General features: G+C 40.3%; 1 protein-coding gene across 2 annotated transcripts in view; it reads right to left on the bottom strand.

Annotated features, from left to right (window-relative positions):
- Window positions 1-18,558, bottom strand: part of LOC133564381 (inactive dipeptidyl peptidase 10-like) — a 326,503-nt gene that overhangs the window by 77,452 nt on the left and 230,493 nt on the right. For both annotated transcript variants that reach the window (XM_061918637.1, XM_061918636.1), the window contains exon 6: window positions 266-318. In XM_061918637.1, coding sequence (XP_061774621.1) covers window positions 266-318 — 53 coding nt within the window. The remainder of the gene's footprint in view (window positions 1-265; window positions 319-18,558) is intronic.

Genomic DNA, 18,558 nt, shown 5'->3' with positions numbered 1-18,558 from the left:
AGCACTTAAGTTTATTTTGAAAATTACAACAAGCAAATGGCTATTTTGGTAGGTTAGCTTTGCAGTTGAATGACAAACTAAAATGCTAAAGTGCTTAGTACCAGTCTGGTTCCTGTGCCAGGTCTTTGTTGCTGTGTAATGACTTACTTGCCCAAGGGTATTTGGACATGGTTATGGGGGGATCGTGGACTGAGCCCACAAGTATCAGGTTGGGAGATGACCAAAGTCACAGAGATTCAAACAACTAATAAGCACAAACAATTACCTTGTGTGAATATTATAGATGCTGTACGAAGCCTTGTAGGAATGTCGGTAAACCTGCAGCAGGAAAAAAAGAAAAGATTAAAAGATGACACATTGATGTGAGGAGCAGCCGCACCACAGATAAAGACATCAGGACAAACAATGAAGAGGCTTCAAACAAACGATATCGCCGCTCACAGACGACGCAATTTACACGGCTGACAGCTGCGGCACGATTGCATGCAGAGGAACACATCTCTGTGGGCTTCGCCTTGCGTAAAGCCGACAAATAACATCATCGTATATGCAATGGATGCTGAGAGAAACATCACACTCCACATTTAGTCTTTCATCGTGAAATAACAACACAACATTGAAATAAAAAAAACAAAACAAAAACAGTATTCCAGATAGGAGATGTAGGTGGTTCAACAAACTCATGAGTTGATTTACCTCAGGATAGGAAGGAAACTCAAAATGTTATTCCAGAATATATCTTATGACCATAATAAAACACCGTGATCAATACAGAGATGATTCTGTGATTTATCCGAGCAATAGTGGACAGAAATGGTTGTCTTTCTTTACCCAGCTGGAAATGAAAGTTTTAATGTCTATTTATGGCGAATGTGAACACTTTTTTAGAAAGAACATTAAAACAGTAAAATAATATTTGACAGTCCTACATTGCATTGTAATCCAACAAGTTAAAAAGGCACATTGAGCAGCTAAAAATAATACATCCTTTGTGAACGGGACAAGCGGTGGAAAATATATGGATGGATGTATAGATGGTGTCTAAATATGTTTGACATGTAAAGTCAATGCAAATGTTGAAATGTAAGATGTATTTCTTGAAATAAAAAATTAAGAAAAATCAATATGCCATTCCAGCTCTTGTTGGAAGATTATTTTGCTTACTGTAAATAGTATAGCTAATACATAGTTAAATGAAATTATAAAATATTTTAGTTTTTTTTTCTCAAATAAGAGTCTTATACTAAAACTTAAACCAGGGGTGTCCAAACTTTTTCAACAGAGGGCCGCATACGTAAAAATGTAAGCATGCTTGGGCCATTTTGATATATTTAATTTTCAAACCATAACAAAATATATGGATTTTTTTTATCCTTAGGGCTCCTGTGGAGCATGGAGGGTCTCAGTCACTAAAATGTTAAAAATGTCCCGAGGGACACGGTCGAATGCCTTTTCCAAGTCCACAAAGCACATGTAGACTGGTTGGGCAAACTCCCATGCACCCTCAAGAACCCTGCCGAGAGTATAGAGCTGGTCCACAGTTCCACGACCAGGACGAAAACCACACTGTTCCTCCTGAATCCGAGGTTCAACTATCCGGCGTAGCCTCCTCTCCAGTACACCTGAATAAACCTTACCGGGAAGGCTGAGGAGTGTGATCCCACGATAGTTGGAACACACCCTCCGGTCCCCCTTCTTAAAGAGAGGGACCACCACCCCGGTCTGCCAATCCAGAGGTACCGCCCCCGATGTCCACGCGATGCTGCAGAGTCTTGTCAACCAAGACAGCCCCACAGCATCCAGAGCCTTAAGGAACTCCGGGCGGATCTCATCCACCCCTGGGGCCTTGCCACCGAGGAGCTTTTTAACTACCTCAGCAACCTCAGCCCCAGAAATAGGAGAGTCCACCACAGATTCCCTGTGGTGATTTCATGTCGTCAAAGTAAATCAAGAATAACAATGATCCCAGAATGCTCCCCTGTGGGACACCACAGAGGAGCATCCAGTTTGTGGCTGCGCTGTCGAAACCGATTGCCCTCAACTTGGAGACTTACAATATATAATACGTAAAGAAGAACAGGCAGCATCTCACACTTTCTATAACATTGTCAAAGAAATTGTCAGTCAGCTTGAATAATGTCTGACATATAAGAAACGTGAGGAATCCCAGAATTACTATTATTTAAATATTTGCCATATTTAGAAATCACATATTTCATATCAATAACACCATGTAGAAGTCATTGATGTAAATTGTGTTACAAATTGAGGAAGTGAACATATGTGTAAGTACCGATGTTGGCACTAGGAATTTTCAAAACGGGGTCCCAGAAACCCCATTAAGTCATAGTAATGGTGTTCTATATTACATTTTTGGGGTCCCACTTTTTGTACGCGTTTTGAAAACAAATGATCAATGTAGGCATTATCCTGTTATATCTCACATTTTAAATTGTGTTTTGGAAAAAGGTTGTCATAAACGTTACTTAATTCATAAAAATAAAACAAAAGAAAAACATGTTTTATGCATACGTAAATTGCAGTTATAAACATTTATTCACTTTAATCGTTCCTTCATGGATCTAAACTTTACCGCTGCTGGTAGTTTTTTTCTCTAATTTTTATTTAAAAAGTTGTGGGTGTATTTATTTCAGTACAAAAGTGTAAAAAGTGTTTTGCTTTGTTCATGAAATTATGATAATTGTGTGCCAGGGCATACATGCATTATTTATTTAATGCTTAAATCTCTAGAGTCTACATCAACTTCAGATCTATCCGTCAATTATAAGTTTTTTTAAATGTTTTTTTGTTGTTGTGTTCTGCCCTTTTTGTTAAAGAAAACTATGTTTGTTTATTTCAAACACACAAAATATGCAAAATCTTCCACAAAAAATATGTTTCCAAGTGGAATACTTGATGTGAAGTAATCGGAGCCTTGGACAGATCAATAATTCATTAGAACATTGATTTTGATTCAATACTATGCTCCTCTCTGAGCTGCCACCTTTTCGTGACAGAGGAGTTTGCGTGTCCCAATGATCCAAGGAGCTATGTTGTCCGGGGGCTTCCATAACCCCTGGTAGGGTCCCCCAAGAAAAACAGGTCCTAGGTGAAGGATCAGACAAAGAGCAGCTCAAAGACTTCTATACAAAAACAGAGACTCCGATTTCCCTCGCCCGGACGCAGGTCACCGGGGCCCCCCTCTGGAGCCAGGCCCTGAGTTAGGGCACGATAGCGAGTGCCTGGTGGCCGGGCCTGTGCCATGGCACAGCCCAAAGAGTCAACATAGGTCCCCCCTCCAATAGGCTCGCCACTCATGAAAGAGGCCATAAAGGTCCAGTGCGTTGTGAGCTGGGCGGAGGTCGAAGGCAGGGCACTAGGCGGTCCGATCCTCGCCGACATAAGCTAGCTCTTGGGACGTGGAATGTCACCTTGCTGGAGGGGAAGGAGCCTGAGCTAGTACGCGAGGTGGAGAAATTCCGGCTGGATATAGTCGGACTCACCTCGACGCACAGAAAGGGCTCTGGAATGAGATATCTCGAGAGGCGCTAAACTCTCTTCCACACTGGCGTTGCACGCAGTGAGAGGTGACAGGCTGGGCTAGCAATTCTTGTTTCCCCAGGCCTCAAAGCCTGCACGTTAGAGTTCAAACCGGTGGATGAGAGGGTAGCCTCCCTCCGCTTTCAGGTAGGGGGGACTGGCTCTGTCTATTTTTTATGCTTACGCATCAAAGGGCAGTACAAAGTACCCACCATTTTTGGATACACTCTAGGGAGGAGTACGGGAAAGTGCTCCGCCGGGTAATTCCTTTGTCCTACTGGGGGACTTCAACCCTCATGTTGGCAACGGCAACTTGGAGAGGCGTGATTGGAAGGAATGGCTGCCCGGATCTGAAACCGAGCGGTGTTCTGTTATTGGACTTTTGTGCTCGTCATAATTTTCCATAACAAACACACCATGTTCAAACATAAGGGTGTCCATATGTGCACTTGGCACCAGGACACCCTAGGCCGCAGTTCCATGAGTGACTTTGTAGTTATGTCATTGTATTCGCGGCCTCACGTTTTGGACACTTGGGTGAAGAGAGGGGCGGAGCTTTCTATCGATCACCACCTGGTGGTGAGTTGGCTGTGATGGTGGGGAGGATGCCGGAAAGACCTGGCAGGCCCAAACACATTGTGAGGGTCTGCTGGGAACGTCCAGCAGAGTCTCCGGTCAGAGAGAGTTTCAATTCCCACCTCCGGAAGAACTTTGAACATATCACGAGTGAGGTGCTGGACATTGAGTCCGAGTGGACCATGTTCCGCACCTCTATTGTCGAGGCGGCTGATTGGAGCTGTGGCCGCAAGGTAGTAGGTACCTGTCGTGGCGGTAATCCTAGAATCCGTTGGTGGACACCAGCGGTGAGGGATGCCGTCAAGCTGAAGAAAGATTCCTATCGGGTTTTATTGGCTCATAGGACTCCGGAGCAGAAAACAGATACCGACAGGCCAAGCGGTGTGCGGCTTCAGCGGTCGCAGAAGAAAAAACTCCGACATAGGAGGAGTTTGGGGAAACCATGGAATATGACTTCCAGACGGCTTTGAACCGATTTTGGACCACTGTCCGCCGCCTCAGGAAAGGAAAGCAGTGCACTGTCAACACTGTGTATGGTGAGGATGGTGTTCTGCTCTGTTCTTGCTCCTAATGGGCCCTGGTGAGCGCCTTGCATGGCAGCTCCCGCAGTCAGTGTGTGAATGTGTGTGTGAATGGGCGAATGTGGAAATACTGTCAAAGCGCTTTAGGCTCCTTAAAAAGGGGTAGAAAAGCGCTATACAAGTACAACCCATTTACCACTTACCATTTTTGCTGACCTTGACTGCGGATGTTGTGGATTGGTGAAGGGAATACTTCGAAAACCTCCTCAATCCCACCAACACTTATTCCTAAGAGGAAGCAGTGCCTGGGGATGCCTGGGGAATCTGTGGTGAGCTCTCCTATCTATGGGGCTGAGGTTGCTGAGGTAGTCAAAAAGCTCCTCGGTGGCAAGGCCCCGGATGAGACCCGCCCGGAGTTCCTAAGGGTCTGTGAGGGAAGAGTGGATCGAGAGATTGACAGGCGGATTGGTGCGGCATCTTCAGTATTGCGGACGCTGTGTCGATCCGTTGTGGTGAAGAAGGAGCTGAGCTGGAAGGCAAAGCTCTCAATTTACCGGTTGATCTACGTTCCCATCCTCACCTATGGTCATGAGCTTTGGGTTATGACCGAAAGGACAAGGTCACGGGTACAAACAGCCAAAATGAGTTTCCTCTGCCGGGTGGCGGTGCTCTCCCTTAGAGATAGGGTGAGAAGCTCTGCCATCCGGGGGGAGCTCAAAGTAAAGCCGAAGCTCCTCCACATCGAGAGGAGCCAGAGGAGGTGTTTCGGGCATCTGGTCAGGATGCCACCCGAACGCCTCCTTAGGGAGGTGTTTCGGGCACGTCCGACCAGTAGGAGGCCACGGGGAAGACCCAGGACTCGTTGTGAAGATTATGTCTCCCGGCTGGCCTGGGAAGGCCTCGGGATCCCCCGGGATGAGCTAGACGAAGTGGTTGGGGAGAGGGAAGTCTGGGCTTCCCTGCTTATGCTGCTGCCCCCCCGACCCGACCTCGGATAAGTGGAAGAAGATGGATGGATGGATGGATGGATGGATGGATGGATTGGCAATGACAGTTTTAGAGAAAAAAAACAGCTTTGTTTTATCAGTCAACATTGCAACTTTTCTAAATTACATTTCACCTGTAAGCTTTTTTATTCTACTTTTGTCATGTTTTTGTTTATTTGAATAGTATCTTTAGAATGTGAGTGGGCCTTTGAAATATTAGCTGAGGGCCGAAAATGGCCTCCAGGCCACACTTTTTGACACACAGAAAATAAAAAATGTAATCTGATAAGTCTATCGATAAAAAGCAGAGCCTAGCAACGCATGCACGTTTATCTTAACACACAGTCAGCATCTCTGCTTCAGTAAACAATGACGGTGAAGTCAGCGATGCGAGCAACACTTGCGAACTTTTCAGCTACTTTTCCAAGAGACTCCTTTTGAACACTTCTCAAGGCATATGTTTGCCCTGTTTGTTGATCTGCAAAGTATGTTTTTGGGGTGGAGGAGTCTGGTCAGATGCTGTTCAGCTTGAAACTAACAGCAAGCCTGTCTCCATCTTCAAACAATGTCTATCTAAAGAGAGATAAAAGTGAAGTTTCCATGCAGTCATGGAAACAAAAACAACTTATATACTGGAGACATGGCTCAGGATGAACTTAAAAAGGTTGACTTTACACTCACCTTAGTGTTTACCATGTCCGAGTGTAAACTGAGGCAGTATTTGTCATTGATAAAACATTTCGACGAATCACAATTTACGACCAATATAAACGCAATAAACGGGGACGGAAATTTGACCAGGAAAATATAAACAAAACAAAACACTGTCAGAAAGCGATAATCGATAACATTTTTTTAAAAAACAAGTAAACTGGACGGTAAAAAAAAAAAAATGAATACGCATCCAGAGGATGTGTGGGCTTCCGGAATTGCGCGTCCATTCTGATTTCGATGTGTAAAAAGACACAAAAAAGGGTGTTAACGCCAACATTGAGTAATTGCTATGAAGTGGAAAAGGGATTTAATTAATTAAACCTTGCTTCTTCCTACTTCTTTTTAGACATGTAAAGAGAAAAGAAAATATGTGAAATATGTGATGTATCACATTAAATCTGTATACATGTTCGAAATAAACTTAAACCTACCAACCTACTAATATTTTAGAGTTGTTCAACAAGAAACCTTGCATTGTATTAATAAATCCATAAGATGTTGTAAACGTGCATTAAACTGATTAGCTTGAAAGTTATAGTGGTGTAGAAGAATCCCATATTTTGATCAACTTGCAGGAGATTTCCCATATTTTGAAATGTAAATGTTGATGCTTGTCATGTCTTGTGATCATGTTTTGTTTAGTTATGTTCTGTTTTGCTTACGACTCCATTGTTTCCTGTTTTAGCACTTCCTTCTTTGCTTTGTTACCATGCCAACCAATTAGTCTTACCTCTCATGTCACGCACATGATTTGTTTTGACTCACGCACCTGTTCAAACACCTGTATTTTTTAAACCGAAAGTTGACAGGAAGTCAGCCTGGCGACTTGACCTCGGATCACTTCATGCCATGCTACCTCTGATACTTTCCATAGTTTTGCTTCTTGCCATGCCACGTAAGTTTTTGTTTCTTCAGGTCAGTTATCGAGTTTTGTTTTATGTTCGTAGTTTCTGCCTTTGTGCAAGTTTTTGTTCATTAGCCAAGATTTTGTACATCCGCCTAGTGCGCGCCTTTTAGTTCCTTTTTTTTAATAGCAATCAATAAATATGTAGTTACCTTCAAGCCTTGCCCGCGCCAACTTTCCTTTGCCTTCCGGGAAAAAAAAAAAACAAAGTCCACGCCTTGACAATGCTCCTCTTAATAAAGGTTGTTTCTGATATTCCCTGATGTTTTGTTGGTGCTATTTTTTTTTAATCAATCCAACAAAATAATACACAGCAATACCATAACAATGCAATCCAATTCCAAAACCAAACCTGACCCAGCAACACTCAGAACTGCAATAAACAGAGCAATTGAGAGTAGACACAAACACGACACAGAACAAACCTGCCAGTGAGCAGATTAGGTTACTATGGTAACTGATGCTAAATTTGACCTACCACTCTATAAGAACGGAAAAAACCTGAAATACCCCATCTCAAGAGTTTTCACTTAACCTGCTTTCTACTGCATTACTTCAAAAAACAAAACACGCAAAGCAAAGACTAATCTTGCATGAAACAAAATGCTTTATTCATTGATTAGCACTCATTTGTCAAGACTATTTCTCTGAGCATTTTTTTTTTTTTTGCTGTCACTTTTAACTTTTCTTTTCTTACATGATTTCTTCTATGCCAGCAGTGATGCTCAAAGCTTGGTCTGGGATTTTTAAACTCAACTGTGTGATTTGTGGAATAAATTACTTTTATAACTCGTCCATCAGCTTTAAGCAAGGCAATTTCCAGACCAAGTCAGAGCAAAATAGCCTGTCAAGCATTGCAATGGAAGGCATAGACGAGGTGAAATTGTTTGGCAGATTGCTGGAAATATACAGTTTACATTCGACTGTCACTGAAGATCACAGATGAATCTGTCAATGTTCAAGCAAACAGGCCTTCAAAGATAATTACTGTGTTTACTTTATGATTGCTCTGTTTTGGGCGCTTCTCAGTGGGAACGTGAGAAAAGGAACAAAATAAAAAGGAGATAAAATGTATTTAAAAGCTGTGAATACAGTTATAATAAACTTAATCAATGCAAACTACTTGCATGCTGACATTTAAAATGGTTCCAAGTCACCAGGCTGCAAAACTAAAACGGACAATAACATTACAAAATGCTGTTGACTCGGACTGAACACAAAATTGGAAAAATTAATCTCATCGATATCATAACCTATTTCGCCAGGTCATTCCTTGTTTTTGTGTTGTGGATTTTTTTTGACGAAACTCATTTGTATACTCTAGCCTTTAAATAGACCTCCTTTTTAGACCAGTTGATCTGCCGCTTCTTTTCTTTTTCTCCTCTTTCCCCCCCTCCCTTGTCGAGGGGGTCTGGTCTGATGACCATGGATGAAGTACTGGCTTTCCAGAGTCGGGACCCAGGATTGACCACTCGCCTGTGTACCGGATGGGGACATCTCTAGGATGCTGATCCGACTCCGCTTGGGATAGTTTCCTGTGGACGGGACACTCGCTGCTGTCTTGAATCCGCTTTGAACTGAACTCTCGCGGCTGTGTTGGAGCCACTATGGATTGAACTTTCACAGTATCATGTTAGACACGCTAGACATCCATTGCTTTCGGTCCCCTAGAGGGAGAGGGTTGCCCACATTTGAGTTCTTCTCCAAGGTTCTCATAGTCATCATTGTCACTGGCGTCCCACTGGGTGGGAATTCTCCTTGCCCACTGGGTGTGAGTTTTCCTTGCCCTTATATGGGTTCTTCCGAGGATGTCATAGTGGTCTGTGCAGTCCTTTGAGACATTTGTGATTTAGGGCTATATAAATAAAAATTGATTGATTGATTGTTTAGAGCTCACTGCACCCCTATGTACACGGCACCCCTCTGGGTGAGGTTCAAGAAAGATAGCTTGCGCAAATTCCAGGTTGCATATAACGGCTGTCTCAGAATCCTGCCCAAAAAGCCCAGGGATAGAAGTGACAGCAAGCTTTTTTGTGATTTAGGGATAAACACCTTCCACAACACCCTGGGAAAACTGATGTTCAAGATTATACAGTATGTAGACTGCAGGGGTCCGAAAATGATCTTATTATAGAGTCTAACAGAGAACAATGGTATATATGAATGTTATAATACAGATAACCATTCCTAGGTGTATTTTTGAACCAACCCTGTTAATGGAAACACTGGTATTTGTGCCTTTTGTAGAACATGTAGAAGCATTTTTAAAGTATATGTTTTATCGCTGCTTTTATTTTTTTGACTGAATATCCACAGGCACTGTTTTCATTGTATGTGATAATGCCTTTTCTACTGTATTATTTGTTTTATGTACTGTATGTGATTGTATGTCTACATGGACGTAGGAGTCTGCAATAAAGCTTGATTGATTGATTTTCAGTTTCTGACTCACTTCCTGTTTTGCACTTGTATTTTGTTACCACTTCCTGTTCTGTATGTCTTGTCCTGCAGTAGCTTCACCTCTGTTTCTGAGCACTGTCGTCCTCACCTGAGGGTGATTAATCATTATGTTTTTCACCTTCTGCTAATGAGCACCGGCAGGCTATTTCATCCTATCTGTTAGCTCAGTTGGTTGTTGGGTCATTGTTGGAGCTGCACAGCGGAGTTATACGGTCAGTAGTATAGTTGTTCCAGTTTTTGTATTGTTTTTTTCAGTTAACTCTCAGTCAAGCTTAGCTTTACATGCACAGCTCCATCAGTGCTATTCTTAGCGTTTTTCCACCTGTACTAAATTTTTTTGTTCTTGTACTTTTTTCTTTTTACATTAAATACGTCAAAAAGGCTGTGTCCGGCCTTTCTGATGTCACAACTTCCGCTACAATTATCGAACCTAACAACCTAATTTATCTTGTAAATGGAAAAGTTTATTTTATGTTGCCTAAGGAGCATCACAAGTAAACTTTGCTAACACCGCTTCCTTCTTCGCAACACCTCAATCCAGGAATAATAAATATTTAGGAATGTTCCGATTCAACTTCTATAACAATACCGATATTGGATCCTTGAATATTGGCCAATAACGATATTACTCTGATACAATATCAACACAGGTTTATACTTTGATTTTTTTGTAGTGTGGAATACTAGAACCGTTTTGATTAAATGAAATGAGTCTAACAGACAACAATGGTTGGTATGAAATAAAATTCATTCCTAACAATTTTCTCTGTTAGACTCTGTGAAAAACGTTTTTTGACGACACCGAGTGGCCACAATAATTCATGAAGTTAAACTCATAACGCAGTAAGTTGAATGAGGACACATTGGATCAGGAGTGTCAAACATACAACCGGAACAGGTTTTATCCGGCCTGCGGAATGAGTTTGCTAAGTAAAAAAATAAGCGGAAATTTTTGAATGAAAGAAACTGCTGTTCTAAATGTGTTCACTGGATAATCGTCGCAATAGCAATTTGTATATTTGTAGATTGTTACATATGTAAATAAAAAAAAACCTTATGTTGGTGCATCAGTCGAGGAACATGAGCAAACTACATATAAATAACATCCTGTAATTTGATGTTGAAATTATTGTTGTATCTTTAAGGAAAAAAAAAACACCAATGAGTTTACTGATGAATATTATCACATACATTATTCAGATAGTATAAATACTGACAAATAAAGATAGAATACTATTAACCGCAACATGTAAATGTAAAAAAAAAAAAACATTATGATTTGTACATTTTCAGAATGTGCTTGTTCTATTTTCAAACAAAGAAAATAATCTGAAGTTGTCTTTATATTTAAGTTACCGTGCCGAGATTTTACCAGTCCGGCTCACTTGGGAGTAGATTTTTCTCCGTGTGGCTCCCAATCTAAAATTAGTTTGACACCCCTGCATTCGATACCGGATACTTTCTAATATGCTTCTGCCTCTGACACTTTGTATGTGTAAGTAATATGAAACCAACCATAATTTTATACTGTGCATATTGACAAATGCGCTGTTTTATACTGCAATATTTTTAACACTTGCCACTGACAGTTTGTTTGTGTTTTAGTTTTTCCTCTGTGTGTTTAGTATGTCCTGTTTTTAGTTCCTGTCAGTGTTCTTATTTTGTCTGTTTCCTGTTTTTTTCCCTGCGCGCTGTTTTCCCTTTCAGCTGTGGCTGATTGGCACCTGGCCACACCTGGTGTCAATCAGCCCACTCCTATTTGTACCTGCTTTGTCTTCCAGTCAGTGCTGGATTATTGTATTGTCACTTCTTGTCGCTCTTGTCGTTGCTACCTGTTGTGTCGTGACGTATCACGTCTTGTCAATACAGCGTTGCGGTAAGCTACATTTAATTGCGGTTTTTAGCTTACTGCCGTTTGTTCCCTGCTTCCAAGTTTGTTTTCATATTACATGTACGACTTCTGTTTTCTGCTCGATACCTGGTAGCCCCCTTTTTGTTTTTGCTCGCTTCCATGCTAAGCTCCGTTTATTTTCTAGCTCCCATGCTAACTCTCTTAGTTTGATATCCGCCCACGTGCGCGTTTTTTGTTGTACCCCTTTCGTTTGTTCTTATTGTAGTATTTTTATTAAATCATGTTTTCTCACTCCATGCCTGCCTCCATCTCTGCATCTTGGGGTTCGTCAACAACTAACTCTGACAATATTGTTCAATAAAGAAAACTTATTACGTATGTCTAGTTTGTGTGCGAGTGTGTGCTTAACTGTGGTGTAGCTGGTAGGTCCTCCTAGCCTATAGCTTATCATGTGTACCTTTTTATATAAAAGCTCCATTTCTCGGGGAAAAACAAACGATTGTGATACAATGCAGCACGTAGCAACACAAAGTATACACAAAACACTTGCAGCAGCAAAGCACAAAACAATGATCCAGAGCTGTCCTACTGAGGGGTTGGTTCCAGCTAACAGGATGACCCAGCCACGTACCACCACCAGATAAAGTATGTGAAAATACTGTCTAAACAGCACATAATGCCACAAATTCAGTCAGCCATTTTAAATAATCCGCTCCAAACGTCTTCACTATTTTCCGTAGATTGACGTCACTGGAGTAACACTTCTGAACTCTGACCATAGTATCAAAACACTCATACTGGAAATACACAAAAATGTTAAATATTTGTGCTGTCTATAATTCACAATGGACATGAACACAAATGTTTCTTTCTTTTATGCATTCTAAATTGTGAATAAATGCATACAAAATTGTCTGTCAATGGGGGCTCTCTATTCCGCCAACAAAACCCTCTATATAACCATCCAAAACTCGCCAAAAATACTCTATATACATATCGTGACCTGAATATTCACCAATATTAGCGATGTTGTTATTTTAAGCGCTAAAGCAGACAAACAATTTTTTAGCTGGCTGATTTATATCATAACACACAGCTAAGTAGCACTTTGCTGTTCGTTAAAGTTTTTCTACATTATGAATCATGCCTCTAATCTGGATATTAGGAGGATTTAGCCATACATCTAGAAGTTGTTCATCTATGACAGGGGTAGGGAACCTATGGCTCTCGAGCCAGATGGGGCTCTTTTGATGACTACATCTGGCTCTCGGATAAATCTTAGCTGACATTGCTTAACACGATAAGTAATGAATAATTCCGCTGGTAATCACAATGTTAAAAATAACGTTCAAAATATAAAATATTCTCATGCATTTTAATCCATCCATCCGTTTTCTACCGCACCTGTTCAATAAATAACAATGTTATTAAAAATAATTAGAGACTTATTATACTCTAAAAATGTTGGTTTTACTTAAAAAATGCATGCATTTAGTTGTATTCAGTGTTAAAAAAATATGATATGGCTCTCAAGGAAATACTTTTTAAAATATTTGGCTTTCATGGCTCTCTCAGCCAAAAAGGTTCCCAACCCCTGATCTATGACATTCAACATATATCTGGAGATGGAGAAAACACAACTGTTTTTTGTTTTTATGTGTTCATCATGTGTCTTAAATGTTAGTTCTAGATTCCTTTGTGTGTCTTAGTCTCTGTTTCTGTTTTTTTGTTTCTCTACTCGGGCTGACGCAACAGTTGGTTGGGGGGCGCATAATAAATGAAAATAACCTAACATAACGTAACCAAAGACAGTGTCTGCAGGGAGGCTTTTCATTTTTAACCCTCCGTGTGCATCATCATTCATTCTTCATAGAAACGGGAAAATATGGACATCCTATCAGTTGTCATCGGAGTAAGAGCAGACAACGTAAAGTAAGCTATCGTTTGATTATATGCATAGTTTGTATTTTTTTTGTTTAGCATTTAGCAATATTGCTACATGAAGCTTAGTGTTTCACTAAAGCTGGATCTGTTCAGCAGAGCTTCTAAAACTTGGAGCGCATCCTCTTTATATTCAGAATCAACAATATAAGTTTATAAATCATAATTTTGCCCAAAGTAATTGTTGTTGGCTCTCATAAAGTCTAGATTGTTTGCATTGTTGTTGGTAATGAAGGGATCTGTGGTTCCTACCTTTACATCATGCAATGGCATGTCTGGCTAGCTCATTATCTCTCAAAATGGCTCGGGAATCTTACTTGCAAAATTTGTAAGTCTTTCGGGATCATACACCATATACACTAAATTGCCAAAAGTATTTGGCCACCTGCTTCGACTCACATGTGAACTTGAAGTACCATCCCATTCCTAACCCATAGGGTTCAATATGATATCAGTCCACATTTTGCAGCTATTACAGCTTTAACTCTTCTGGGAAGGCTGTCCACAAGGTTGCAGTGTGTGTTTATAGGAATGTTCAACCATTCCTCCAAAAGCGCATTGATGAGGTCACACACTGATGTTGGTCGAGAAGGCCTGGTTCTCAGTCACCGTTCTAATTCATCCCAAAGGTGTTCTATCGGGTTCAAGTCAGGACTATGTGCAGGCCAGTCAAGTTCATCCACACCAGACTCTGTCATCCATGTCTTTATGGACCTTGCTTACTACACTAGTGCCCAGTCACGTTGGAAGAGAAAGGGGCCCACTCCAAACTGTTCCTACAAAGTTGGGAGCATGGAATTGTCCAACATGTTTTTGTATACTGAAGCATTCAAAGTTCCTTTCACTGCAACTAAGGGGCCAAGCCCAACTCCTGAAAAACTACCCCACATCATAATTGCTCCTCCACCAAAATTCACACTCGGGACAATGCAGTCCAAAAATTACTGTTCTCCTGGCAACCTCCAAATCCAGAATATTTAGCAGCGAGGAAATTTCACGACTGGATTTGTTGCACTGTTGGCATCCTACGACAGCTCCGCGCTGGAAATCACTGAGCTCCTGAGAGCGACCCATTCTTTCACAAATGTTTGTAGAAACAGTCTCCATGCCTAAGTGCTTGATTTTATATATACCTCTGATTAGGTGCCAAGTAAATAGGACACCTGATTCTGATCATTTGGATGAGTGGCCAAATACTTTTGGCAATATAGTGTGTATATGATAATCACTTCAATATAGAGGCAACTTGTTTTTCCACTCTGCCTGTACTTTAAGTGAGATGAGCCACAACAGATGGTAGCATGGTTGTAGTCCTAACATGATGACCACGCAGATTGCTAGATTGTGAAGCCGATTCTTTCTGTTCAGTCAATCCTCTTTCATTATCATTGATTATCATGTAAAATATATTTAATTAGTGTAAAGGAAATTTAGGGTTTATGCTGCCGCTGTCATTGTCCGCTAGCTCCTTGCTCCCCTCACCTCCCAGGGGGTGATCAAGGGTGATGGGTCAAATGCAGAGAATAATTTTGCCACACCTAGTGTGTGTGTGACAATCATTGGTACTTTAACTTAAACTTTACTTTACACCAGATTGTGAAACTCAATGTCAAAATGGAAGCAGCGTTCAAAAATGGCAAAGAGCTGGGGTCATCCCGGTAGACCTGACTGCTGCTTTTGGCACCTCGAGGCACTGGGACCCCATTCTGAAACTACAGAGCATCCCAAACCGCAATCTCCTGCGGTTCATTGTCAACATTCTATCCAAATAGAGCTGGGCCCTGGAGTGCCTCAAGGTTTCGTGCTGGCACCAAAACTAATCAACCACCTTACCCTCATATTCTCTCTTCAGTACGACTACATAGAAAAACTTGTTCTTCTGTACTTCTGTAAAAGCTGTTCAAGTGAAGGACAGTTCTTTAATAGTGAAAATTTAAAACGAAGCTCGACAAAAAACATATCCACCATCGTTAACCTCAACAATAAGAAGACATTCTCCTGGGTTGCCTTGCTGGCAGTCAAGCCAACACGTCCAGCCCCCACACAAAAGTCTTTGCACTTGTCTGCAGCTAAACTATCCCTAGAGAGGTTGCAATATTATTTGAAAGACAGGTCTTTCGCATCATCTTTGGACATTTTGTTCCAAAAAATGCCCTACTAACCTGTGGGGCTCTTCAAGAATCAGTTTTGGGCCCATTATTATCCTCCGTCTACATCAGGGCTGTCAAACCCATTTTAGCTCAGGGGCCACATGTAGTAAATATATTCCAATGTAAGTTGGACTGGTAAAATCATGGAATGGTAACTTAAAAATAAAGACAACTTCAGATTGTTTGGCCAAACATAGAACAAGCACATTCTGAAAATGTACAAATCAGAGATAATCCTCTTGACAAAACACTTCGAATTAGTTGAAGACGCTGAGGAAAAAATTGGTGCAGTTTCAAAAACACAATAAAGAAGAAAATGAACCTAGACTCCATCTCAGTGTATCTACACAGCAAAAACACTTTAAGTCACTGCCTATCTGGGATGAAACAAAATAATACATTAATAAAAACTTTTGTAGGGATCAAATATCTCATTTGTCATGTCCATGTTAATTATGTGCTAACTCAACAAACGTTTTATTTGGGTTGAGAGAGAGGAGCCGCAGCCACACTTTACTGTGTACCTCTTACTTAGTCCCTGTATAAACCGTTTGCTTGCCTAACAGAAGTGCTATTGCGACATCCAGTGGACACATTTAAAAAAACTGTTTTTTTTTCATTGAAACATTTTAGCTCATTTTCATGCTTAGCAAAATCCTCAAGTGGGCCGGATAAAATCTGTTCGCAGGTCGGATTGTTTGACACCTCTGGTCTACATGCTCCCACTGGGATCAATAAAAAAAAAAACATCATCTACAAATTTCTTTGTAGATGATGTGCAAATGAATCTAAACTTTAATGACAATACTGACTCACCTCAAACACTACTTAAATGTCTACAAGAGGTAAAAGACTGGATGTTTATTAATTTTCTCATTTTAAATGACAAATAAAAAGAGATTGCCATTGTTATTGAGCCTGATGTCTTCTCTGGTCTGAAAAGTGCCCCCAATTCATTATGTTCCTTCTGCTACCCTTCATCAAAAAGTCTTGGTAATTGTATTGATAATTCTTTAAAACTTGACACTTCCAGCTGAGACTGCTTAAAAAGGTCAAAGCCTACCTGCCCACAAAACAGTTAGAAACGGTTGTGCATGCACTGATAATATTCTGCTTGGACTATTATAACTTTCTATACTTTGGCATTAATCAGTCCTTTACTTGCCTATTACAACTGGTTGAAAACTCACAGGAACCAGGATGACAAGATCACATCACTCCTGCACTTGTTTCTATTCACTGGCTGTCTGTTGTTTATAGAATTCAGTTGAATATCTCTCTTTTAAATCTCTCAATGGGCTGGCTCCACAATATTAATGTGATGTACAGTGTATGTGTTTTGTTTGCCGAATGTCTAGACTGAAGACAGAGATTTTGCGGCAGCAGACCATAGGCTTTGGGACTTTCTGCTTCTTTTCAGACGTTTAAATCTTTGTAAAAACATACTTATTTCTGCTGGCATTTAACACAAGCTGAGCTGGACATTTTTATGATTTTTGTTAATGCTTTTTACTATTTTTATGTATATTCCTTATTTTATTTATACTGTTTATTTGTATTGTTTGGTTTGTGTATTTATAGCATTCTCAGTACTTGCTGTGATTTAATTGTACTTTTCTATACCTTTTCTGTTTTGTTTAATTTGTACAGCACTTTGGGGCAGTAGAGGCTGATTTTAAATTGCGCTATATAAATCAATTAACTTTGACCATACAGCTAGGCAGCATACGCAGTCACAGCATGGTGTTAAAGCGAGGATGCTGGACATAGTATAAGCGACACACTAAGTCAGTGCTTTTCAGTTATTTTCTCTCAAGACCCGCCCTTGCAGACAGAAATATTTTGTCATCCGCCGCAAATGAATTACTATTGAGAACTTAATCATTTATATATCTCTACAACACACTGTGTAAGTAACATTCTTTATGTACAAACCCCGTTTCCATATGAGGTTGGAAATTGTGTAAGATGTATATATAAACAGAATACAATGATTTGCAAATCCTTTTCAACCCATATTCAGTTGAATGCGCTACAAAGACTAGATATTTTCTGTTCAAACTCATAAACTTTATTTTTTTTTTGGCAAATAATCATTTAGAATTTAATGGCTGCAACACGTGCCGAAGTAGTTGGGAAAGGGTATGTTCACCACTGTGTTACATTACCTTTTCTTTTAACAACACTCAATAATCGTTTGGGAACTAAGGAAACTAATTGTTGAAGCTTTGAAAGTGGAATTCTTTCCCATTCTTGTTTTATGTAGAGCTTCAGTCGTTCAACAGTCCGGGGTCTCCGCTGTCGTATTTTAGGCTTCATTATGCGCCACACATTTTTGATGGGAGACAGGTCTGGACTGTAGGAGGGCCAGGAAAGTACCCGCACTCTTTTTTTACGAAGCCACACTGTTGTAACTATCATACTACAGTAGATAAATAAAATGAGCAGAAACTGCAAAAACTTAAACCAATTTCCATGTTAAAGTTTTTAAGTAAATTTCGATCAGACGGCTGTGTCTGCGGAATCCTAATTTAAAAAATTATGAATAACAGTTATTTGTTACTTTCCAAAAAAGTAATAAAACTACTAACATAAATACTGATTAATATATGTAATCTAGGGAAAGTAGTTAAAGCATTACTTTGTTTTTTTTTAGTAACTAAACGCCGCTACATTTTCCCATGCTATGGAAAAGACTGAGGGTAAAAAAGGTGCAAGGACGCATGCGCGTTAATCGTGTGTTAAACAAATTTGCCCCATTGAAATAATTTAGACTTAACACGTTATTATCTTGACACATAGACGGATTGGATTTAACAGCACACCTAACATGAAGTTTAACACTTTTTAAAAATACGTACGTTAAACGTCATCAAAACAAAAGCGGCGAGTAGCTACGGTGGCTAAGAATGGT

The sequence above is a fragment of the Nerophis ophidion genome, linkage group LG13 (assembly GCF_033978795.1).
Source record: "Nerophis ophidion isolate RoL-2023_Sa linkage group LG13, RoL_Noph_v1.0, whole genome shotgun sequence".
Classification (NCBI taxonomy): Eukaryota; Metazoa; Chordata; class Actinopteri; order Syngnathiformes; family Syngnathidae; genus Nerophis; species Nerophis ophidion.
Note: the sequence above shows the minus strand (reverse complement) of the source record. Positions and strands in the feature narration are given on the sequence as shown.